At 41.4% G+C, this 26,761-nt stretch overlaps 1 protein-coding gene across 3 annotated transcripts; it reads left to right on the plus strand.

Moving 5' to 3' along the window:
• LOC143710584 (polyunsaturated fatty acid 5-lipoxygenase-like) lies at positions 1-26,761 on the plus strand. 3 transcript variants are annotated; one of them, XM_077201534.1, is made up of 14 exons: positions 34-212; positions 6,966-7,164; positions 7,308-7,386; positions 10,762-10,869; positions 10,992-11,101; positions 11,247-11,419; positions 11,584-11,718; positions 11,841-12,044; positions 12,285-12,371; positions 18,013-18,182; positions 18,307-18,419; positions 22,263-22,354; positions 22,759-22,929; positions 24,309-26,761. In XM_077201534.1, the coding sequence occupies exons 1-14, from the start codon at positions 39-41 to the stop codon at positions 24,486-24,488; spliced, it is 1,995 nt and encodes a 664-aa protein (XP_077057649.1). In that variant the 5' UTR covers positions 34-38; the 3' UTR covers positions 24,489-26,761. The 3 variants fall into 3 exon arrangements, with proteins under 3 accessions (XP_077057650.1, XP_077057649.1, XP_077057651.1); XM_077201536.1 differs by lacking the exon at positions 34-212 and adding an exon at positions 1,884-2,091; XM_077201535.1 differs by lacking the exon at positions 10,762-10,869 and having other exon boundaries at positions 1-212.

The raw sequence follows: 26,761 nt of genomic DNA on the forward strand, positions 1-26,761 counted from the left end.
AGGTGCTTAAGAATAAACTGAAGATTCAGAGATTGTACATGTTTCATTCAGCCATAATGTCGACCTACAAGGTGAAGGTTTCTACTTATAGACATATTATTGCTGAGAAAACGAACAGCATTTACCTGACGCTGATAAACTCGAAGAATCAGAGCAGTGACAGAATCCTGGTCAACAATTCCTATCTTGGTGGTTTTGTTAATTTTAAAAGGGTAAGAACTTTAAAGACTTGATTATTTTTATTTTAAGTTATTAATTTTTATTTCCATTATCATATAGGATACATTATTGGTCAAAAATTTGGAAACATTAGTATTTTTAATGTTTTTGAACATGATCCTCCAGAAATCAGTCTAATATGCTATGCTGATTTATTAACATTATTAGAAACGGTTGTGCTGCTTAATATGTAAGGGATAATGTAGAGCGAGGCGGTTGTTATAGCGAATACAACCCCGACAGGCTGCTCAGGACACCGACGCGAAGCGGAGGCAATATCCCGCTTTTTACATGGCTACCTACCAAATAAATTAATAATTTGACACAAAATATTGATTTAAAAAGGAGTTTATTGATTTAAAAACGATTGTATTGCTTCCGCTAAAGAAAAAAGTCAGTTCCGTCTCTACGGATAGAATCCATGGCAACGCTCTGTTTTTCATGGCAACAGTGAGTTATACTTATCAAGAAATAACAGACCGCATTCTACATTAGAATTCAAGCAAGTCATGTAATTTTTTTATAACATGTGTGATACTTTCAGGATTCATTGATAAATATAAAAAGTTACAAAGAACAGCTTGCATTTAAAATAGAAAGCTTTTATAATGATATGCCCGTTTTATAGCTTCATGCATTATTATTATTTTTTTATCAACACATGGATATGGGTAAGTTTCATTCAAAAAAGCAACATTATGAGCAAAAACTGAGTAAATCACGTGTTAAAATCTACATCTGCATCAGATTCAGAAACAGCCCTAAAGCTCGTCCTGGGTCGACATTTCATTCAGTAACATTAGGCCGTTTTGATTTATATGCTGATTAATGTTGTTAATGCGTTATTTTACATTAGTATGCATTGTAATATAGCTAAGATAGACATTTTCAACAATACAAACGGCATTAAAACTAATTACGCCTCAGTCAAGTAAATTTTTATTCATCATAGCTGCTTTTCACACCATTGTCTAAAACACTCGAAAATACATCAGAGAAAAGTGTGTGTGTGTGTGTGTGTGTGTGTGTGTGTGTGTGTGTGTGTGTGTGTGTGTGTGTGTGTGTGTGTGTGTGTGTGTTCTTTATCCTGTATGCAGAAACAATGAGACAGAAACTTTAGCTTGCGTTCAGCTCGACTGCAGTATTTATTCTGCTTCAACAAAGGAATTAATATTCGATTTCCTGAGGCAATAAAACAAAATGCTTGTTGTAGCATCAGGTATTTCAATGTACTTTAAAGTATGTAAGGTATCACCATATCTTCGGAAAATACCAAGTAATTAGGCTACCTCATATGTGTGAATACATAATAACGGAAACAGCAAAATAAACCATATCCATACTTTTCATTGTGCTTCAGTTGACGTGAATTACATATTGACCAGTCGAACAACAAAAAAACTAACTTGTTCTCATTTGGTTATTGTAACAAACATTTTCCAAAGTTCGACAATTCCATCACATTACACAAATTACTGCATTTCCATCACTTACAAAGTCAACTACAATGCTTACACACAAAGAAAACCAGTTTAACCTGATGTTTTATACACCCATTGGCAATGGATACATTTTCAGATAAGTTAACAACACAAAACGAGACCACTAGCGTTTCTATTGTACTGTGGGTTACTCATTATTAGCAACAGGTCCGCTAGCCTAGCACGGCAGTGTATAAGTTAGCTGAACATCACTATGTCAACACATTACGGCAAAACTACTCAACTCTAAACATTGCACGTTCTCACTAAGGATTCACAACACTCTTATCTCTTAAACTGGGATACATGCCTGCAATTTTGAGGAACATTAACCCACCTGTATGCAGAAACAATGAGACAGAATCTTTAGCTTGTGTTCAGCTCGACTGAGGTATTTATTCTTGCCTCCCACACACACACACACACACACACACACACACACACACACACACACACACACACACACACACACACACTCACACTCACACTCACACTCACACACACCTGTTGAATAAAGCACACCTGGTCTATAGAGTTCATCAGAGGAATCTTTTCTCTCTCCTGTAGTTTTGTAAGGGTTTTAAGTTCTTCCCGAGCGCTCTGCACCATCTAGTGACCCTTTTAACCCTTTACAAATACACTCAATTTCATAATATTTAGAAGGAAAAATATAGATAGACTGAGCGCTCTCTGGATAACGATCTATTTTTCATGCAAAGTGCTAATTAGGCTATCTTTTATTATCAACTTATAATTATTATTTGTATATCATTCAATGATTCAATGAATATTTAGGCCTATATATATATATATATATATATCTTTATTCATTAGAACGTTGATCTATCTCAAAGGATTTCATTTGCACACAAAAAAAAGAAGAAAGAATTGTTTTCATTGTATCATTACCTGACATTGTCCCCAACAGTTTGTGAATTTGTCGGACATTGCATATTTTAACAGTCAAACCCCAGTATGTATGGGATTCCAGACACACAGGGGTGTAGCCAGAACTTTTTTCAGGGGTGGCCAGGTAAGACCTGCAGTGATTGTATTGGGGTGGCAAAAAAAAAATCAGTCAAATCATTATTCACTTCAAATCTAGAGAAAATGCCTTAACATGCATCTAATTACAAAACAGATGGCCCTTTTTCTTAATTTTGTTGTGTGTTTATTTTATTATTGAGAGAGGAAAGCGAACATTTACATTTCCATCTCGTCACTCTCATCAGTGTGCATGTTCTCTAACAGTATTGCTCAAGTAGGCTATTATTTCCTATATAGTATCCCTACGGATGTGGAATTAAAACGGATTTAATGTAGCCTAATTGCATATAAAAAAATATCTGATTAAACACTGGATGATCGTTCCTATGTAATTGTATGATTCTTTTCTTGTGGAATAAATATATTTCATAGACAAGGACTCTCCGACACAATCGCGATCATAACGTAGTAGGCTACCCCATGCAGAGTGCAGTCTGATAGGGCGGGGCTACACATTGGTCGCCCCGCCCACCCCCCAATTTAATTGGCTTATAATACAGCAATCTCATTGGTTGTAGACGATTCAGGTCTGAGCATGACATTCCTTTGTGTACGTTTTTGTGACTGATTTGGCCATATTAAATAAATATTAAATGCTAACTTTAATCGTATCTTATTATCGGTTTACCATGGTCATTTAAGAACAGATATATTGGCTAATGTTTTATTGTAATAAAGACCGAATAGATGAAGTTGTTGTTTAAAAAAGAACGCTTGGTGACTCCACATCAGTGTAGTACTTCAGGCTGATAGAGCTGTCGTTCACTTGACTTCTTCAAATTTCCATTAAGATCAGTAGATCAGTTAAAACACGGGATTTTACGCAAATTATGACAATTCACTGTAGACTATTAACCGTGATGGGAATAACGGCGTTATAAATAAACGGCGTTACTAACGGCGTTATCTTTTTCAGTAACGAGTAATCAAACGAATTAGCCTACTGTTTCCCCAGTTACAACGCAGTTACCGTTAGTGACAAAATAATGTGGCGTTACTATAATTGAACTCACTGAAGCGGTTTTCATCCGAGTAGGCTCTCTCTCCGCATAGGACCTGCGAAGTTTTTTCTCTGGTGTGTGTGTGTGTGTGTGTGTGTGTGTTTATGAGGCGCCGGAGTGGACAAAAGCGAAGCGAACGCCGTGAGTGCGCTCAACAATGCGCGAAAGAGACCGAGTGTGTCCGAGAGCGCGCTCAACAGTTGCGCGAGAGAGACCGAGTGTGTCCGAGAGCGCGCTCAACAGTTGCGCGAGAGAGACCGAGTGTGTCCGAGAGCGCGCTCAGCAGTTGCGCGAGAGAGACCGAAGGAGTCCGAGCAGTATATATTGTTTGTTTATAAATACATGACAAATTTCAGCATTAGAATAATCGCTATAGTCTATTGGTATCATCTACAACGTTTTAATTAATTTACATGGTTATACAAATAAAATCTAAAAAATAACCTGCAGGGAACGTTCTGGGAAGGTTATAAAAATAAAACCTAAAAATAACATATCTCTTTAGGTTATAAAATAAAATCCGAAAATAACCTGCAGGGAACATTCCCAGAAAACATCTTTGTTTGACCGGTTGTAAACACTGGCGGCAAACATGCCTAGAATTTGGCTTAAATAACCTCTGATGATGACGTTCTCTGTAGGTTATAAAAATAAACCCCCAAAATATTATATTTTATTATTAATATAATTGTTTTGGTAAATTGTTCAGTATTATATCGAGAGAGCACTTCTTGTTAAACGGTTTACTTTTGTGAGGAAGAAAATACTTAGGCTACAGTATGTCTAGTTGTGAAGGTGTAACAGTTTTAGCATTTTAATATGCATGACAAAGAGTATGTATATTTGTTATTATTAGGCTATTTATTCATTTTTGGTACATTTCTTAAGTAGCATAATTTATTTTTCAACTTATTTGTTGGCCAGTTGTGGTCTGTGCGATATATATGTATAAACCATCTATTATGTTTTATTGTTTTCTACCAGTAATGATAATATTTAGAATAATATATTGAATTTAATCGGTGTCTCTCACATTGTCCCACAGCAACATTTAAATAGTGTAGATTAGAGTTCAATGTTTTATAATAATTTATTCTATTAAGTGTCCATTTCATTCATTTAACATACTGGGGGCATCCAAGTTCTCTTACGAGAGGTTCTCTCGTATTGCGTAAGTTTAGCTTACGCTACGGGAAAGATTCATCTTCTCGAGATACTGAAGCCAAAAAATTATCCTTAATTTTGTATTCCTTGTCAACGCAGTGCAGCAGCTAGCAGACCTAGAGCAGGCCATCTCGCGTGCTCATTGTCAATACCCTACAATTAATAAAATACCCAGCAGAGAAGTTATATGAACATATTGCTTAAATACGCTCTTGAGCACATAAATAATAATATTTGCTATAGATCAACATAATAACATCTGTTTTAGTACAAAAAATAATACATTTAGTTTTTCCTTGTTTCAGCACTGCAAGGTTTTTATTCCCATTCTACACACAAAACCCAATGGCCAGAGCTCGTATTTGGTAGCCTATTATTGTCTTTGTTTTTGTGAGACGATCGCTTTTTTATCTACTGTATTGAAGCTGTATTTTTGATAAATAAAATAAAACAAATAAAAATAAAAAACACTCATTTGGGCACTCCAAGGGATGAGCGGCGCCCCTAGCATTTACCTATTCCACCTATGCCACGGGCCGGCCCTGGGGCGGAGGACAACTGTAGGCAATATCTCATAATACTGACTTTATAACACGCAATTGCAAGTTTAGCGCGTAATTCTGAGATAAAAAGTCAGAATTACGAGATGTAAAGTCGCAATTGTGAGAAAAAAAAGTCTGAATTGTGAGATAAAAAGTCGCAATTACCTTTTTTATTTGTCATTCTGTGGCAGAAACGAGCTTCCATACTTTGACAAATTGAACACCAACTTTTATTTTAGGCACTTCAAAATAGTTGGCTTTGGCCACTCATTTTGCAGGATGGTTAAAATGGTGTAGGCTACATAAATGGAAACAGCTCAATCAAACTAAGTAGGCTAATCACTATAAAAATATTCGTAGGAAAATAGGGCACAATGTAGGCTAATGTGATGACAGAATTTCACGAAATCGTTTTTTTTTTTACAGGTGTTTTACCTGTATTTTGGATTTTGAACTTAATGTGTTCTATGGTTAACTGAAATGTCTGTAAAATTACTGGATTTACATTACATTACATTTCCTGATAATAAGCTGCCAGTAATTTTCTATTTTATATAGCAAAAGTTGCTATTGCTATTTATGGATTTATTTTTTACACTCACCTATAAATTCTCTTTAAACCAAGGAGTTAGACAAGGATGTTCAGTCTCCGCTTATCTATTCTTAATTGCAACACAATTCCTTAACTTAAATATCAATAGTAGCCTATAGGCTATAATTTAAAGTGTATCAAAATAGGCAACACAAAAATAATAATTAGTCAACTACCTAACGATACATCTTTCTTTCTTAAATGATTCATTACAAACTCCATGGCTGATACTTTGAATAAAGTGAATGAAGAATCCTTTAAGCTGATCCACAGATTTGACCCTGTAAAGAAATGTATACAAAAGTTTAGAGCTGACATTGAGTTAACACTATTTTTATTATTAATATAATTATTTTCTTAACAAAATTTTACACAAATGCAACTTTTCAAAACCATAAACCTGCGTTCTCTGTCTTCTTAAAGAAGTGGAAAATGATTTGAATGTAATCTCAGCATCTGCTAATAAGAAAGTTACTAAGACTTTCAGAATGGTTTATAAGGTATTATAACAACTCAATATTGGGCATCAGGTCTGTTTTATACTGGTGGATATTGGGTTTAACATTTACCCGTTTCCCAAATGTAATAAATCGATTTATTAAGGTTGTATTATTTTTATTAAGTCGTCACTATTCCATATCCCGGCCGTTTGTAAAGTTATAGCAGATGAGTTCATTTCCGTAGCTGATGATGCAGACAAATAATTCGATCCACTAAAATTAGCGCTCCTCCAATGTCTCGTTTTGACTGTGTTCAGTGTCTATTTCATGAACACAACTTGGGTAATCTGCAACAGCAAACATTGAGATAAACTGCAGACTCTAGTGTAGAGATGCTTATTGTTTGTTTGTTTGTTTGATGGTTTGTTGACCCCCCCCCCCCCCGTATATAATGTGTCTAATAAAAGTTGTCATTAAAGGAGATCTCCCTCGACATCTGTGTGGAGAAGGACTTTGGAGACGTCGTCCTGGTGAAACTTGAAAAGCAGAAAATTTTAATCAATTTTCAGTGGTTTTGTGAGTATATCAAAGTGAAAACACCCTCTGGAAAATGCTTCGAGTTCCCCTGCCATTGCTGGATAGAAGATGAAAAGCCAGTGTTTATCCGAGAAGGCACTGGTAGGCTACATTCATTTTAAATCAAGCATGATTGTTTTAAATTTTTAAACTTCAGTTGTTCAGTTGTTACTGAATCATGTCTTAAAGGCTTTCTTTTCTATGTCTAAAATGTGTGCTATATATTTCTTTGTGCATTTATTTAGCTCGATTGCTTCAGGATGACACAGAATTTCTTACAAAGAAAAGACAAGAGGAACTGGAATTTAGACAGAAACAATTCAGGTTTGAAGAAACAATTACATTCTTGAACAATATTCAATTGCTGCCATTTTTTCTTTATTCCTCCATATATACCGTGCTTGACACAATAATATTGTAAATATATTGTCACATATACAATATGTTGTCATATACATAGGTCCGTAGCAGCTGTGTGTGTGTGTGTGTGTGTGTGTGTGTGTGTGTGTGTGTGTGTGTGTGTGTGTGTGTGTGTGTGTGTGTGTGTGTGTGTGTGTGTGTGTGTGTGTGTGTGTGTGTGTGTGTGTGTGTGTGTGTGTGTGTGTGTGTGTGTGTGTGTGTGTGTGTGTGTGTGTGTGTGTGTGTGTGTGTGTGTGTGTGTGTGTGTGTGTGTGTGTGTGTGCGTGTCACACTCACGTTAGTTTGGACTCGTTATGTTTTGTCTTCACTTGCCTTCGTCACTCATTTGTTGTCACGGACACTAATTATGCTCAGCTGTGCATTACCATCAATATATGTTCAGTTATTTTTGAGTTCAGTCTCCGGTGTCGTCTATGTTAAGTGTGTTGCTGTCCGTTCTCCATTCTGTTGGAGTGTTTGTGAATAAACCTGTGTACTGGATTGTATTCTTCTTCCAGCAACCACCCGTGACAGAACACAAACAAATGAACGTGTTTGTAGAAATTTTCTTTTCAGTTTTCGTGTTCAGTCTTTGCAATTTGACCAGTGATTCAGGTGATGCCAAAGGGAATTTCCCATTGTTTGGATACTCTTCCCGCTGCTAAACATTGGTGCGTTGGGAGGATTTCTATTCATCTCAATGGAAGTACAGAAACTTGAGCTGGACGCTGACTTTGATATTTGCTCGGTTTTGGACAGTTTTCCCCCTTTAACCAGTTACCTGAGCTGTAAATGCCATGTAATCACTCTGGAAAAGCAAGAAAATTGGTTTCTGGCAATGCTGACACTATTTAGAATATTCCAAAAAATCGGCCATTGGTAAAATATTAAATATTTTAAGGATTGATTGCAATTTAGTGTACTTTTGTAAAAGGAAATCACAAGGCACCTGACAAAAGTCTTCGCCTACTTGTAATTGTCTCTAAACATTAAATTGGGCTGTAAGAAAAAAATAAAAACACTTCACCTTTAAATGTAATTCTTTGTATCTGTCACATTAGTCCAGAAGAAGAAATGCCAAAAAAGGATCAAAATAACACAAGGTTTATTAACTAACTCAGAATCAGGTCATGCTAAAAACAATGCAACATAAACAAACAGTGTGCTGTGCACAAACAATACCGGACAATAAGAATCAGAATCAGAAAGAGCTTTATTGCCAAGTGTGCTTGCACACACAAGGAATTTGTTTTGGTACTGAGGCCTCCAGTGCACATATACAAATACAACAAGACACATAATAATACAGATTATAAGAATAAAAAATAAAATAAAAATATAAAAATATGAGAATAAAAGTATCACAGTTGGGTTTAGTCAGAATAAACATTTACAGATTATGAACATTTACAGTGTTTTGAATATTATAAATAAATAAATCTTATCTCAAATAAAAATCTCAAAACCTGCTCTCTTCCTCACTCTGGAAGAGTACAGGTCCTGGAGGTTTGGCAGGGGGGCACCAATGATCCTCTCCACAGTCCGGACTGTCCGTTGTAGTCTCCTGATGTCTGATTTGGTAGCTGAACCAAACCAGACATTGATGGAAGTCAATGAAACAGACTCAATGACGGCTGAGTAGAATTGAATCAGCAGCTCCTGTGGCAAGTTGAACTTCCTCAGCTGGCGAAGGGAGTACAGTCTCTGCTGGGCCTTTTTCACAGTGGAGTCAATGTGATTGTCCCACTTCAGGTCCTGAGAGATGGAAGTGCCAAGGAACCTGAATGACTCCACTGCTTCCAAAGTGCTGTTCATGATGGTGAGTGGGGGGAGTGCTGGGCTGTTCCTCCTGAAGTCCACGATCATCTCCAATGTTTTGAGCGTGTTCAGCTCAAGGTTGTTGTAACTGCACCAGACAGCCAGCTGTTCAACCTCCAGTCTGTAAGCAGACTCGTCACCTTTCCGGATGAGACCGATGACAGTGGTGTCGTCGGCAAATTTCAGGAGCTTGACAGTGGGGTCTTTAGAAGTGCAGTCGTTAGTGTACAGGAAGAAGAGCAGTGGGGAGAGAACGCACCCTTGAGGGGCGCCAGTGCTGGTGGTGAGAGTCCTGGAAGTGAGTTTCCCCAGTCTCACTCGCTGCTGCCGGTCCATCAGGAAGCTGGAGATCCACTGACAGATCGAGGATGGTATGGAGAGCTGGGTCAGTTTGGCTGTGAGAAAACCAGGCATGATGGTATTGAAGGCCGAACTGAAGTCCACAAAGAGGATCCTTGCATAAGTCCCTTGTCTGTCGAGATGTTGCAGGATATAATGCAGTCCCATGTTGACTGCATCATCCACAGACCTGTTTGCTCTGTAAGCAAACTGAGAGAGATCCAGCAGGAGAGCGGGAGTACAGGAGGTGATGGTCAATGTGTGAAGTGCAGATCAGAGCGGGTGTGTGGTGTGAATGAGGGCTTTTCAAACCTGCAGAAAAATGAATGGTTGATTGTCCACAGATCGGGGGGATGGTGACTTGTAGTTGGTGATGTTCCTCAGGCCAGTCCAGACTGATGATGGGTCGTTGGATGAAAACTGTTTTTTCAGTTTTTCAGAGTAGTTCCTTTTAGCAACTCTGATCTCCTTCGTCAATCTGTTTCTGGCCTGGTTATACAAGATTTTATCCCCACTTCTGTAAGCATCCTCTTTGGCATGACGAAGGTGTTTGAGTTAGTGAATGATAAGAATGTCCTGGTAGGAATGCATGTATTCTCACAGAAACTTATATATTATGTTACAGTATCTGTGAGCTCATCCAGATCGGTGGTAGCAGCTTCAAAAACAGTCCAATCAGTGCAATCGAAGCAGGGCTGTAGTCCATCTTTTTACAGTCCTTATCACAGGTTTAGCTGATTTCAGTTTCTGCCTGTAGGTCAGTATGAGATGAACCAAACAGTGATCAGAGAGCCCTACAGCTGCCCGTGAGACTGAGTGATATGCATTCCTTATTGTGGTGTAACAGTGGTCCAGTATATTACTGTCTCTTGTGGGACATGTAACGTGCTGTCTGTATTTTGGTAGTTCACGGGAAGATTTGCTTTGTTAAGGGAACTGAAACCAAGAGAGCATGTAATCAAGATAACGAACTTAAAGACTAACTGGTGTGATGATATACTTTTGGAAACTAAGACAAAGGAAACAGGAAACAGGAAACTGACGATAAACAAACTAAAAGTCCATGAAAGTGAAACTAACTTAACATTATTGTACATTACAGTCTAACTGTTCCAGTAAATGTTGTCATTTTTCTTGTTGAAGCTGGAAGGAGTGGCGCGAAGAATACCCTAAGAGCATGGAGGATCTTCCTCCAGAAGTTCAGTTCGATAGGACAAAAACTATTGAGTTTGGTATCAATTTGCTTAAAGTGTAAGTTTGTCAGGGCCACAGTCCTTGTTGATTTGTTGCTGAGATTTTCCTCAGTTCTCCAGAATGAAATTTGTGCAAATAGTGTTAATGTCTATAGTTATACAGTATGCACTCTTTTTCAGGATTGGGGAATCAGGTCGTGACATATTTAGAGGTTTCATTAATTCCTGGAAAGATGTGGCTGATTTTAAAAATATATTGGGAAATTTTAATATCAAGAACACTCTACTAGGTTTGTTCCTTCATTTAAACAAATACTATATATCCCCCAAAAAACAATCAATTGTTGTGAGAAACCAACAAAGCAGAGGCACTTTTATTCATACCTGTAAAGCCTTTGACAGTTGACTAAATTTTCCCCCTTGAAATCTGGACAGAGAACGTGATGCAAGACTGGAGTAAGGATTACATGTTCGGCTATCAGTTTTTGAATGGCTGCAATCCTGTCATGATCAGGAAGTGCATGGAAATCCCAGACAAATTTCCAGTCACACATGAGATGGTGAAGGGCTCTCTGAAGAAAGGAGTCACACTACAAGAGGAATTAATGGTCAGATACATTAAGACATAAATCACTTGAACAGTTTTTCAGTTATCAAATTCAAGACTTACTTCTCCTTCACATTATTTAGTTTACATAAATGACTCAAATCCATGTTATTTTAACCCACAGATAATTAGTGCTAAACTTTGCACCTGTGTACATGTTTACAGGCAGGAAACATCTACATAGTGGATTATGAAATACTGAAGGGAGTTCCAGCATCCAGCGATCAGGTGTATTTGACTGCACCCATCTGCCTCCTGTACAAGAACAGATTCGACCAAATTGTGCCAATTGCCATTCAGGTATCTGTCCCATATATAATCAGTATCAAATGAAAACATAAATTAAAAATAAAAGTGCCTTTGTTGTGAATTTACTTACCGAAGTAAAAATGTCCCGCTTGACTTTATTATATCTGAATCAGCTCAGTCAAAACCCAGGGGAAAAGAGCCCAATCTTTCTCCCGAGTGATAATGAATATGATTGGATGTTTGCCAAGATGTGGGTGAAATCAGCCGACTTCATTGTACACCAGTTGGACACGCACCTTCTCAGGACACATCTGATATCAGAGGTTTTTGAAATTGCCATGTACAGACAGCTCCCTGCAGTCCATCCTGTATACAAGGTACATGTCTTTCAATATACAGTCATGATATTTAGATTCAGGGCTGAACTGAAGATTGTAGTTTCACATATGAAATTTTTTTTGATGAAGGGTTGCTGGTTCTCATATCCTTAACTTCTTTTCAATTAATGTTAACCAAAAACCTCCATGGAATGAACTGGAAACCAATTTTGCTGTTTCAGGTTATGCTTTTAAATCAGTTTTTATGATTGAATGCACATGTTTTAATGCTTCTTACAGTTACTGAAACCTCATGTTCGTTTCACAATTGCAATCAATGTAGCAGCTCGTAAAAGTCTCATCAGTGAAGACGGGGTCATCACCCAGGTAGCTTTACACCTTATTTAATATATCCACACATAAACAGCATATTGCTAGGATTCTAAGCGATTCTATTCATAATTGATTATTTAGTCTTTGTCTGGCAAACGACTCGGTTACTAACGTAACCTCGGTTCCCTGAGAGGAGGGAACGAGTATTGCGTAAGTAGCTTACGCTATGGGAAAACTCCTTTTCTCGAGAATATTGAAGTCTTTATGTAAAACGCATTGCAGCTGCACAGCAGACAGCAATGAGCGAAGGAGCTCGGTCATTGGCTGTGCTGCGGTAACTTGCTCGAACCAATGACGGGGCGACTCTGAATGCGCGACCAATGAGCGCGCCTCGCGCCGGCGCGCATCAGAGCCCGCCAAGATGGGCGTGGCCAAGATCTATATATTGGGCGCCCCGTCATGAGAGTTCTTTAGGTTAAAACGACTGAAGCGAACTAACCAAGCACAAGCACGACAGCTTACGCAATACTCGTTCCCTCCTCTCAGGGAACCGAGGTTACGTTAGTAACCTAGTCGTTCCCTTTCGAGAGGTCTCTCCTATTGCGTAAGTAGCTTACGCTATGGGAACACCATGCAAAATGCCGTGCGTGCTGAACTTCGCCTTATGATAGCCAGAGGCAGGTGCCTGAGCTAAAAAACAAAGTTATCATCCAACTAGCCGGCAGAGGCGAGCTTTATATGTGGGAAAAAAGTAAAGAGCGGCCAGAAGACGCTCAGTGTGACACAAGCACATACATAATCTAGATACGAACTCATAGTTCTACTAGCATCATGCTGATAGTACATTGGAATGCAATGTCGTGACCTGTAGGTTGTAAAACCTGATAAATGTGGACGGTGAGGCCCAGCCTGCCGCCGCACAAATATCCTCGATCGGTATCCCGCTCGACCACGCCCAGGAAGAAGCCACACTCCTGGTGGAGTGTGCTTTGACTCCCGAGGGGCATTGAAGTCCCTTGGCTTCATAAGCCAGAGCTATAGCCTCAACTATCCAGTGAGAGATTCTCTGCTTTGAAACGGCGGAACCCTTCGTACGGCCGCCAAAGCATACAAACAGTTGTTCTGTCTGTCTGAATAGGGCAGAACGCTCCAAATACACTCTGAGAGCCCTAACGGGGCAGAGTAGGTTAGCGTCGTGTTCGTCTGCTGGAGACGGTAGCGCAGTTAGGGAGATAACCTGTGCTCTGAAGGGAGTGGTGAGCACTTTAGGAATATACCCATGTTTTGGCCTAAGGACGACCCTGCAGTCGTTAGGTCCGAATTCCAAGCAGGCAGCGCTTGCCGAAAGCGCGTGCAGATCGCCCACTCTCTTGACCGAGGCGAGTGCCAGCAAGAGCGCAGTTTTGAGCGAGAGCTGCTTAAGGTGCACGGTCGGTGTTTCGGTTCGAACGGGGGCCATTTAAGGGCGTCTAGGACAGTAGCTAGGTCCCAGATCGGCACTGAGGGGGGGCGTGAAGGGTTCATCCTCCTAGCGCCCCTTAGGAAACGAATAATTAGGTCGTTTCTTCCCAATGGACGTTCCATCACAGGGTCGTGTGACGCTTTGATGGCCGCCACATATACTTTGAGCGTGGAGGGGGAGCGGCCCGCCTCCAGAAGCCCTTGTAGAAAAGTGAGTACGTTCGTAATCTCACATGTTTCAGGGTTCAGGCCCTCGGCGTTAAACCAGTCACTGAACACTTTCCATTTCTGGGCATATAAGCGTCTCGTGGAGGGCGCCCGCCCCTCAGCGATGGTTTTTAGCGCTCCACTCGTGAGGTTCCTGGGAACCCGTTGAGGGGCCATGCATGAAGGGCCCACAGATCGGGGCGGGGATGAAATATCATCCCGCTGGCCTGACTGAGGAGGTCTGAGGACGCATATGCAACAATCCTAGCTGGAGTACGGCCGATGCTGAGGCCATGAGACCCAGCATCCTCTGAAACCGCTTGACGGGGGCGCGCGCGCCCGCCCTGAATGATGTTGCAAGGCGCCGGATGGTGAGCGCGCGCTCTGATGAGAGACGAGCTGTCATTTGCATCGAATCTAGAACTATTCCCAGGAAAGAAATCTTCTGGCTGGGAGATAGTATACTTTTTGCAAAATTGATTCTTAGACCCAGGCATTCTAGATGGCTGATAATCCAAGATCTGTGTGTTATTAACTGACTCTCTGATTGTGCTAGGACCAGCCAATCGTCGAGATAATTCAGTATTCGCACTCCCCTTCGTCTCAGGGGGAAAAGTGCTGCATCCATACATTTCGTGAATGTACGGGGAGCCAGGGACAGGCCGAACGGAAGTACTGCTTACTGGTAAGACTGTCCCTCGAAAGCGAATCTCAGAAAAGGCCTGTGATGAGGCGCTATTGGAATGTGAAAGTAAGCATCTTTCAGATCCACTGAGAGAAACCAATCTCCTGGGCGTACTTCCGCGAGGATATGTTTGGTTGTTAACATTCTGAACGAGCGAATCATTAGTGCTTTGTTCAGGGGTCTGAGATCTAGGATGGGGCGGAGACCGCCATCCTTTTTCGGGACGAGAAAATAGCGGCTGTAAAAACCTGCCCCGCTCATAGAGGGGGAAACAGTTTCCACAGCGCCCTTTTCTATTAATTTGCGCACCTCGGTGCGTAGAACATGCGAACACTCCTTTCTCACTTTTGTTTCGACCACAGTCGTAAAACGTGGTGGTCTGCGAGCGAACTGGAGCGAGTATCCGTGCTTTATTATATTCAACACCCATTTCGGCATATCTGGAATGTTTTCCCATGCCGCTGCGTGTACAGATATGGGCTGAATACAGGCAAGGGGCGGGCCGCTGTGACGTAGGGACCCGGCCAGCGAATCGCCTGAGCTCGTAGCTCTCTGAGGCGCGGGCGCGCGCTGACCAGCTGAGTGAATGGGCGCGTGTGTGATTACAACAGTGCGCGCTATGTCTATAAGACTCGCAGCCTGAGCTGGGGTTGTGTTTGACACTGTAGGGACAGTGTTTATAAGTGGGGGTGCATAGACAGTGGTAGGCACACGCGTCACTTTTATAATGTTTCCCGCTTTTACTGGGGATGAATTCATAACTGTGTGAACAGTGCTTGTGTGTAGTGGTGCGTACATGACCGTAGGCACGTGATCTACATTCATGGGGCGTGCAGCCTGAGCTGGGAATGAATTTGGCACGGTTTTGACAGTATCTGGGAATGCACACTTTGTGGACATGTGAACCCTTAGTGACACAGGCAGAAAAAAACTCTTTTTGTGTTTTCTGTGTGTCGCCGTAAAAACGGCGTTTGTTTGCAGGTGAGCGAGCTTTGTGACTGGCCCATTGACTGCTGTATAGACATTTCCAGCCGCCTGTACGGGGACTGGGTAATGTTTGAGATTTTGCAGAGAGAGTGGTCCGGCTTTTGCGAGACACGCACTCTCTCTTCTCATTCCTGTGGCTAGGAAGGCTTTCGAGGCTCAGGGTTCAGCACAATATTGGGCCGAGGACCCCGTCGCTAAGGAGGCGGCTTGCGGTTGTTGGAGCGCGAGCGGCGTTGAGCGTCAGTCTGAGGCGCGGGCTGAGAGGCGGTGGGGGCTCCTCTGTCTGCTCTGCGATGAGCTGGAGCGTTTAGGCAGGAAATGGCACATAGGTTGTGAAGCGTTCTGGGCCTCAGTGAAGCGTTCGGCGAAACCTTTAACTGCCGGTCCAAACAGCCCGCTGGTGGAGATAGGCGCGTCGAGAAACGGGGCCTTATCCGCGTCCTTCATCTCCGTCAGAGTCAGCCGCAAATGGCGCTCGAGAACAGTCAAATGAGCCATGGCGCGGCCAATAGACTGGGCGGTGGCCTTCGTGGCTCGCAGGGCTATGTCAGTCGCGCTACGTAGGTCCTTGAAGGCTCCGGGTTCGGGGCCAGACTCGTCCAGGGAGTGGAGAAGCTTGGCTTGGAACACTTGAAGTACCGCCATTGAGTGAAGCGCTGACGCAGCTTGGCCGGCGGCGGTGTAGGCGCGACCAGCGAGAGCCAAGTAGTGCGGCAGGGCTTCGAGGGGTGGGAAGCCTTGGCTTTCCATCCGGTGGTGGAGGGCGGGCAGAGATGATTGGCCACGGCCTCCTCGAGGGGCGGCGTTCCCCCGTAGCCTCTTTCCTTCGCGCCGTCCACAGAGGAGAGCGACGAAGAAAAAGAAGGCTTCAGACGCGCAGAGTGGGGGGCTTTCCATGATTTGGTGAGTTCGTCGTGAACTTCCGGGAAGAAAGGAGAAGGCCTTTGCCGAGGGGCCTGCTGGCGCCCCTGCAGAAACCACTCGTCCAGTCGGCTTCGGGTTGGTTCTTCGGGAGAAGACCAATCGAGCCCGAGGTCCTCCACGGCCTTCGAGAGGATGCGGACAATCTCTGTATCCATAGAGGAGCCCCCACTCGTGCTAGTTAGCGTCGACGGGGGGGGGTCGAAAGTGGAGCCCGGCCAGTCGTCAGATGCAGCGTCGATGGACAAAGAGTCATCTACTCCCCCGTCGTCCTCGGACGCGCCGAAAGTCACAAGGCCCACCGCTCTGCTAGAGGGGTGTGGGTCCGGCTGAGTGAAATGAACTGGCGGTGGGGAAGACAAGAGCGGCGGTGAAGCACGCGGAGACTGGCTCGGCGTGACGTCACTGAGCTTAGGTTCAGGAAGCCTCTGTGAGCGGCGCTTTTTCTTAACACGCTGCTCAAACAGAGGGGTGTCAGCGATGGGCTCGCTCGCAGCGAAAGCGGCGAAGCCAGCCCGCAGTGCGGAGAGACCCAGGTCGTCACATTCCAGGCATCCGCCCTTGGTCAAAGCAGCTTCTGCGTGGTCCCGGCCCAGGCAGCGAGCGCAGATGATGTGACGATCCCCGTCCGGAAGAAGGTCTCTGCACGACGCGCAGGAAGGTATTTGAAACAACGCCTCAGAAATTTGCTCTTTTACAAATGTCGCGGGGCGAACAGATGTAAATACTTGCGTGTAGCGTGTAGCGTGTAGCGCGCCGGATGGCTCAGTAGGATGGCATTCGAAGGGCGGCTGAAGATGCCGACGTCCTCGTAGCAATCCCGCTGGTATGCTTTTCCACGGCGGCGAAGGCTTTCAATAATCCGGAGGATTCAGCGAAGAAGGTGTTCGCTGAAGGAGATTAAATCTAAAGAACTCTCATGACGGGGCGCCCAATATATAGCTCTTGGCCACGCCCATCTTGGCGGGCTCTGAGGCGTGCGGGCGCGAGGTGCGCTCATTGGTCGCACATTCAGAATCGCCCCGTCATTGGTTCGAGCAAGTTGCCGCAGCACAGCCAATGACCGAGCTCCTTCGCTCATTGCTGTCTGCTGTGCAGCTGCAATGCGTTTTACATAAAGCTACTTACGCAATAGGAGAGACCTCTCGAAAGGGAACCATAATTTCTGTCCTTGATATTTGTTTAAAGACACACACAGTGTTAACAAACCTTCATAATGTCCTGAGCCATTACCTGACTTTCTGCCTTGTGATATTCTGTCTTTTTGCTGAATGCTCTTACTTCTATTTCATAGACTACCTTGTATTTAGTTAACTGGTGTTTGCTTAAACCGACAGACCTAGTAGTTCCCCAATTTCAAAAAGTCAACGAGTAGCCTACATAACTGCTGAAAATATTTAGGCAAAATATTAACTGAATTCTTGGTATCCACAGATTAGTAGCCTCAATGGAGATGGGATAGCTGAAGTGATTAAAATTGGCATGGAGACTTTAACATACGAGTCCCTGTGCTTCCCTGAGGCCATAGAAGCTCGAGGAATGAACAATGCGCCCAAGTACTATTATAGAGATGATGGCATGATGATCTGGGATGCAATACACAAGTAGGTGTTGCAACAGTTCAGATCATGTACTACTAGTGCAAAAGTACAAATTAGTCCACATACATTCCAATAAAAAGTTATTTTCATTAATTTGTTAATTTGTCATCTTTTTATCTTCCTGTAGTTTTGTGTCTGCTGTGGTCGAAATCTACTATGACAGCGATGAGGCCGTTGAAAGTGATGTGGAGATTCAAGGATTTGTTGAGGATTGGCACTCTGGCATGAAAAAACCTCACAGTGAGAACAGGTTTAACTTATCCAAGGCCTTGTTTACACCTGGCCAATCGCATCACAAGAGAATGACGCTAAATACAGGTGTAAACAGGGTCCAAATGTTTTGAGCTTGTCCACTTTCGACCACTTCCAGAGGTTGTCGAAAACCCATTTGACTGGATTGCTTTCATAGTGTAGACGCTCATGTTGTCGAATGCATTTGAAAAGTCACTAAAACACAGCCTATTTTCCGCCGTCTTTTTATGGCCAATGTGGAATTGTTAATGATTCTTTTAGATTGAGACCAGTTACTGAAAGTGGAGTATTTAAATGTATTAGTGAAATAAAAAGAAATAAGGCACCTGGGATTGACAATATTCCTACAACATGTTTTAGGGAGTGTGCTAGACTAATTGCTCCTTTTGTATTATATATGTTACATTTATCAATTGAACAAAGAAAAATACCAAGTGAGTTTAAACGTGCTAGAGTTATTCCATTATATAAAAAGGGTTGTATGTTAAATATGGTTAATTATAGGCCTATTTCTATTCATGGAATGGAAAAAATAGTCTATGACCAGATTAAAAAATATATTAGTAAAAACAGTATATTGTATGATTTACAGTCAGGTTTTAGGTCTTTACATTCAACATCGGGGAGAAGGAGCAAAACTTTCTCCCTGATGGGCCAGTTTCGCCTTGTCGAAGGCTCACTCCACGGCTTTCAAGACCTTTATACGCCTTAAGCCACGAAGGGGGCTGGGCCGTCCTAATCTGAGGAGTGGAAGCGAGACCAGAAGGTGAACACCGCCTCTCGCGCTTCCCCTCCTTCAAGGGGTAGAGCATCGAGGAGATGTGAAGCCAGAGGGAGAAGAGAAGATCTCAGGGAGGTAATCCAGAGTAATCTCTCTGAACGTTATAGGGTCTCAGAGGCAAAATAACATCTGCCTCTTTACCTTATCTCCATTTTCAGAGCCAGATTTGGCTAGTAATACTGAGTTGTAAGCTCTTGAGCCTCCTTTGGTGCATCTGGGTGAGGAGTGGTCACTGCTTTTGAATTAAAGCATTGCTAGGCCTCCTCTCACTATAGAGAGTCGTTATATTAGAGGCCTCCGCTCCTCTGAGCTTCACACATTATTGTGTCAGGCTGCTAGCCCTGTTATGTTGCTTCCTTGACAAGCGTAGGACATAGTGTATTCATCCTATGAGCTCAGACATTGGCTAAGTGTTTGACTCTCTGTGAGCCTCCTTGGCCACTGCAAGCGTTGTTAGGACTCCTGTTCGCTAGAAAGACTAAAATATCTTACTAAGGCCTCCGCTCCCTTGAGCTCAACTAGGATAGCAATTGCAGGTTTTAAGCTTGCTGTGAGCCTCCTAGCAAGATATCCTGAGAGTGGGACTTAGTTAGGCCTCCTCTGGGTTTAAAGAGTCGTCATGTTGAGGCCTCCGCTCCTAGAGCTCGGCCAGGCAGTTTGCTAAGTTGTTAGGCTCTCGTTGAGCCTCCCTGACTACTAAGAGCGTTGTTAAGCCTCCTCTCGCTAGAGAGATATCTTTATTTAGGCCTCCGCTTCCCAGAGCTCCTCTAGGATAGCAATTGCGAGTGGTAGGCTCTCTCTCTTGAGGCTCCTTCCAAGATGTCCTGAGCATGGGGCGTTGTTAGGCCTCCACTTCATTTAGAGAGTCGTCATACTGAGGCCTCCGCTCCTAGAGCTCAGCTAGCCGTTAAGGTAGTATGCTAGGTCAGTAAGCCCTCTTGGAGCCTCCTTGGCTATTGACCTCAGTGTGGACTGTTGCTAGGCCTCCTCTCATTATGAGAGTCATTGTATTGAGGCCTTTAATCTGGGAAGCTTCACGGGTCAGTTAGACTGAGTTTTTAGCTCTTTCTGAGCTTTCTCTGTACTGCCCTTGGGTTAGAGAGTTGCTAGGCCTCTTGTTTGAGGCCTTCACTCTTCCAGGCTGTTAGGCTCTCTGGAGGCTCCTTGGATGCTGGCCTGAATATAGACGTAGTTAGGCTTCCATTAAATCGAATGCTTCCTCTCTTTAGAGTCATCCTGTTGAGGCGCCCTGGTCTATGATTGTAAATTAAGCAAGCTTATTTCGTCCATTAAATCGAAAGATCTGAAAAAGCCCATTCATTTACCCACCCATAGACACTCCCCTTGAAGAAATCAGGACAGAAGTGGTTGAAAGCGGACCAAAGAGACGGATTAAAACGCCAGGGGTCTCATTTATAAAACTGTGCGTAAGATGTGTAACTAAAAGTGTACCTGCGCCCGAAAGCTAAAAATGGCGTACGCAAAAAAATATTCAGACTTATAAAAACAGGCGTAGACCAGAACCTGCGCAGAATTTACTTTATAAATCCCAGTCAGCGGAAGATTGTGCGAACATCTGTCTCCTCCCCGAAATAACCATATATGAGCTTACAACGTCTAGTTTTACTATACATATCCTTTATCCGCATTTCATTTGCATATGATTATTCATCCACGTTATAACATGTTTAACGAAACAAGACATTAGGAAAATATGAAATACGGATGTGCCATCACATTACACTAATAAAAATCATTTAGTAGTCTATCCTTGCCTTGCTTTTGAATAAATAAATCAAATAGTGTAAAATACATTTCAAAGAAAGTTTTTATCAATACTATAAACTGTCCAAATAGTATTTTTAATTGATTTATATTTTGAATGCAAACAGATAGACCTTGTTGTGCATTATTTGCACGAAACTATTTTCTCAGACAATCTGCTATTAACATAACCAATTATCTATGTAGTTAAAACATTAAAACACAGCATTCCAGAGGAAAAGTGTTCAAAAGCATTGCATTCACAACAAATATTTCTATTTATTGAATATACATTTTTTTGTAACTTCTCAGTAATTATTTAATGTAGTTGAAGTGTATAACTCTATTAACGAGAATGGCATATTTAATCTAAATGACTGTCAAAAAGTCTTTAAATATCATCCCATAAACTGTATAAGCACACCATAAGAACCATATAGAGTACCCTAGTAACCATACAAACACATGAATAAGCCATATCTCAGCACCAGAACATCGTACAGGCATGGTTGTTGGCTCGTATGCAATCATGTTCAACACCCTAGCAATTGAGTTGGAAGTTTTGCCACTGCAAGCACCACCTACATTTTATTCAGGAAATGTACATTCTAGTTTAAACTGTTATTGTGAACATGCACTTTATTTATGATTAAGATAATGAAGATTTACGGTTTTACTTCATCTGCCCTTAGATAGGCTATATATGCGTATGTTTCACTAAACGGCCCAACACGCTTGCTGGCGCGTACATTTAAGAAGGGATGGATATTTGCTTCAAGTAATAGGCTTGGTGAGTGTAATTATGTTTGTATTATCTTTTTGTGTGTGTATAATTTTCTTTAGATTTTCTGTCTAAAAGTGACCAAAAAGATATTTAACTCCAGCTTACCATCGGTGTCACCAAACTGCTCCATCTCCAAAACGTTCGTACGCATGGGACAGAGTTTGCGTGCAGATGCGCAAATTTTCCCATCAAGTTTGTTTTTATAAATCACAACTTATGCGTCGGAAGGCGTACGCCTCTTTCAGGGCCTGTTTTGTGCGTACGCAACGGTTATAAACGAGGCCCCATGTGTAAATGTGAAAGTGTCTCCATTAACTACTTGTGATCCAATCAACCAAAACGCATCTTAATACCAGGTGTAAACAGGGCCAAAATGTCAGTGTTGGTCTGTGTAAGCACGCATGATTGTTTGTATTCTTGTATATTCTATATGCATCTTTGTGTGTTTCAAGTCACCCTTAAATATGTGCACAAGTTGAATGCGTACTGTCACTGTTTCCAGAGTCTCTGAAAACTCGAGAAGAGTTAATCAAGTACCTGACCATTGCGATATTCATAGCTTCAGCACAACATGCTGCTGTCAACTTTGGACAGGTGAGATTACACCAACGCTATCACACGACCAATTTGTACGAGTGATTAAAGGGTGGCTAATTCGTACGAATTCATATGACCTAACTCGTCAAATTTGTACGATTCATCTAAACCCACGTGATTGGTAGGTTTAGGGGCGGGGTCAGGGGTAGGTCATTCGTACAAATTCATACGAATTGGGCAACTCATAAAATATGCGATGTAGCAAAAATCATACTAATTCGTACGAGTGAGGTCGTATGAATTCGTATGAATTAACCACCTCGTAAAATTCCTACGAATTGCAGTGAGATCGGGTTGGATTACACACTACATTACATACAACAAGAGCATCAACAATTGCTAGGCAACATTATGGATAATATCTATAAGCTAATATCTGTGAGTAAACTTTTATGTTGCAGTTTGACTGGTATGGCTGGATCCCCAACAGTCCTTCCACCATGCGCAAGCCGCCTCCCGAACAGAAGGGCAAAGTGGATATGAAGTATATAATGGAGAGTCTGCCTGATCGTGGATGTTCCAGAAAGGCACTAGGAACAGCTTGGGCCCTCAGTCGGTTCCAGACGAACGAGGTTTGATGTCTGATTTGGATAGAGAACATGACTAGTCTAAATCAGTGTGAAAAATAATGAACATGTTACTAGCTGAGGGTTCAGAGCATCGAAGTATGAGTTAAAAAAATAGGCCAAAGATGATTTTTTAGAAAACATTATGTAGGCTCAAATTAATTTTAAAATATTCTTATTGTTGTAGATTGTTTGCTTGCTACAGTGTATGTGTTCTACAGCACTGCCAACGTACAAGTATTTTCAGTCAGGTAGTGCAATTAATTTAACTGACCTTTTTGCCAAGTCCCACATTAAAAAGTCATCATGTTTTGGGAGTAACAGAATTTTTATCTATTCACTTAGTAGTTTTACGCATTTAAAATATTAAATATTCGGTGCTCTGATCTGTTATAGTCTAGTATACAGTAAATCATAATAATAACTGCTGTTCATTGCACACCGCAATTTTAGTCTGCATGCAAAGAAGAGGGCAGCAAAAAAACGAGAATGAAATGTCTACTAGTACATTAAATATAATGTGCCACATTCACACTTTTATATCCACACATTTTAAAATTCAAAACGGTGTTGAATAAGTAATTAATATGTGACAAATTACATTTTCCGCAATGTATTCTGTAGTGCAATACATTTCTTCCAATCCTAACAGACAAGCTTTTGCTCTTCTATAATGTCAGTAAATGGACGTCCTGTGTGTTTGGATATATTTAAACTAAATGATCTAAAAGTTATAGAAGAGATGATTTATCTTGTTTCTGGAGAACATATAACAGTGAAAATTAATTTATGTTTTGATTAAGGTCACAGACGAGATAGTAAGAAAACAGTTCCCAGTATTGTGATTTATGTAGAAATAAAATTAGTAAGAGTTCTGATCACTCACACTAATGTTATCAGCTCTCTGTAACACATTTCCAACTCCAACTTAAAAACGTATTAACTGTCTGTACAAGTTATATCAACTCATTATTTAAAATCTTGACTTAAAAAATGTTGTTGAATCTTGTACAACTTATAAAATTAAGCTAAAATTGGTTAAATTAATGGAAAAATACATCATTTATTGATCATATAATTTTTTACAGTGCTGTAATCGGCTTCTCTCTTTTCAAGTGAATGTAAAAAGCATTTGCACTGATTCTGATCTCTGCTGATCTTCTTAATCATGTTACCGCATTATTTTACAAGTTGTTTAAAGAAACACGACAAATAAAAACTTGCAGACTTCATTCAGAGAAGTTGAAAATCCCCAATTCTTTGTTAGTTTTATAAGCTTGTCTGAATGATTGACAGTAACCAAGGGGGCGGAGCTTAGAAATGGTCAGCTTACCTTGTAAAAAGAAAGAAAGATGATTTTAAGAAAAAAATTACTTTTTCCCCAGCTGTTCTTAGGCACGTATCCAGATATGTGCTTCACAGAGCAACCAGTGAAGGAAGCCATAAAGACTTTCCGCAAGGAACTAGATGAGGTGACCAACATCATCAAGAGCCGGAATGAGGGATTAGCATTTGATTATTGTTATTTGTCCCCAGACAAAATCCCCAACAGTGTTGCAATTTGAGAAAATATTTTGCCAGGCCTATATTTAGTGTTTATGGCCAATGTGTGCTTGACATATAAGAGAGAAGAACAGCTCTACTTAAAGGGATACTTCAGCTCTGGGAAGATGAATGTGTATTTAATAGTGGTCATTTATATAGTAGAAATGTGAAATACATTTTTAAATTGAAGCATTCTAGACTGAGAAAAGGCAGAAAATTTATTTTTTACTCATGTGGCTGAAAGACAACAACTCCCAGAATGCACTTGCTTTGCTGCCCTTACGAGGCCAGGCCACTCCCTAACCACGCCTACCGGTTACAGGCGGCAGTATCCGAAAAATTTCTCCACACATTCTCTAGCCTAATACATACTCTAGTAACAGTAAAGGTTTATAAAAAGAACCACAACAATGTGAGTTATAACTTTTAATTAAAAAAATAATTAATAATAACACTTTTACACTTAACAAACACAATAACACACAGAGCAAAGGTAGACGGCCAGCCAAACACAGCGGCGCCATCATTCCCCTGTTCACCACCTGTGGGAGGAAATGAACACTCTGTCTACAGTTGAGCATGCTGTTTCCAGAGCTTCAGCTGTTTCCTTATATTCACAGTATTGCCCGTCAGGAGCTGGATATCTCCGTCTGATATCCTGGACAACACAGGTGGGCAAAACGAGACGATAGCCTTTACTATGTCTCTCGCCTTGCAGGACCCATTCCATAAAGTTACGGTAGGCTGTTAGGCGTCAGCGATATTGTCTACAAAACAGTAACGTTAAGCACAACGTTAGCAATGCGAACTATTTGCACATACAGTATGCTAGCATATATGTAAATATAACAACAATAGCTCAGCTGACTACGCGTGAAGAACATTGTGATAATGCCGAGTGTCCAAACTCTGTTCATTACGTCTTAGAAAAAAAAGAAAAACAAACCAGATACTCACTTTACAGTAAGCCGTCTGTTTGTCCCTGCGGGCTTTGGCTGGCGTTTCCAATTCTCGTCCAGAAGAAAATGACATCGCTGAAATTCGCGACAGCAATAGGACTCTCTTCTGTTTCCATAGGCGCACAGCAAGATCACTGACAGCACCAGTCCACCCCAGCTCGAGTCTGGCCGGGCTCGAGTCAGGTCTTGCTCCCCATCTCCCGCAACTGTTCATCACTGTACTGCGGCTCGTACACGTAGACGCGAGCATCAGATTCGCCCAACAGATATTCGAAAGCATCAGATTTGCTCAACAGATATTCGAAATCCCCTTCTGCCATTTCAATTTCAAAACTACTTTCCGCCATCGTGATTAGCCTACTATACTTTCTACACAGAGCAAGAGGCTGTTAGCTTAGCGTCTACAGAAAGATGGCTGACACTATCTTTACACTCTGTGAGTGAGATCCCGCCCCATATGGGCGTGGTGAAAACATGTGGAACTGGCTACTAGTACTGGCTGTAGTTTTAAGCCTCTGGCCCAAACATCCTCAATGACGCAAAATGACGATTTTTGCTTCATCGGAGGATTTTTCCCAGACTAAAAATACATAAATCTCTCATATCAGGGGGATATGAGGGGAGGAAGCACAGTAATTCGAAAATACTACTGGTTTTCTACTGACAAAAAACTTAATGCTAAATCCTGAAGTATCCCTTTAAGTATTGTAAAACACAGGTCATTCTGCCTTTTGATTTTGATTATTGATTTTGACAAGCGTTTGATTAAAGCTTCTTTGTATTTGACTTTGTTGCTGGGAAATAAGAGATATTACTTTGTAATGCCATCTGTGCATGTATGTATCTTATCTGAGGGGTGATTGTGGGTCTGGTTCACGCCAGGAAAGCAGAACAGTTTATTTGACTATGCTTTAAAGAGCTAAGCTTGTGTTATAATCCATTTATTACTGTCTTTCTTTTTTATTATTTTCTTTAATCATATAAACTTGCATATTCAAATATCCATACTATGGTATTCATTTACTCATCTTTTGATTCATTTATTCATATTCTTTATTGCTCCGATGATCTATTGTTTGTAGTCTATTTTAGATCATCATTTGACTTATTTTTTACCTTACAGTTATATTGAGATCTTACATCTATATTCATTTTGGGTAACACTTTACTTGAAGGGGAGTGCATAAGACTGACATGACACCTTCATAATGCTGAATGCTGTAAAGGAAATGTTTAGAGATTGTGAACATCTCTGACAGCACTTCAAATGGTTGCTACATTTGCTCTTTTCTGCTGGAAATCTCTCATAATAAAGAAAGCTTTAATAAAATAAA

This window comes from Siphateles boraxobius, unplaced genomic scaffold, assembly GCF_051911475.1.
Source record: "Siphateles boraxobius isolate OS27281-9 unplaced genomic scaffold, OSU_SipBor_1 48, whole genome shotgun sequence".
Classification (NCBI taxonomy): Eukaryota; Metazoa; Chordata; class Actinopteri; order Cypriniformes; family Leuciscidae; genus Siphateles; species Siphateles boraxobius.

Coding starts and splice junctions, on each gene's coding strand:
- LOC143710584 (XM_077201534.1), top strand. CDS start 39: ATGTTTCATTCAGCCATAATGTCGACCTACAAGGTGAAGGTTTCTACT. Junction 11,102..11,246: donor TATCAAGAACACTCTACTAG/GTTTGTTCCTTC, acceptor AAATCTGGACAG/AGAACGTGATGCAAGACTGG. Junction 12,045..12,284: donor CAGTCCATCCTGTATACAAG/GTACATGTCTTT, acceptor TGCTTCTTACAG/TTACTGAAACCTCATGTTCG.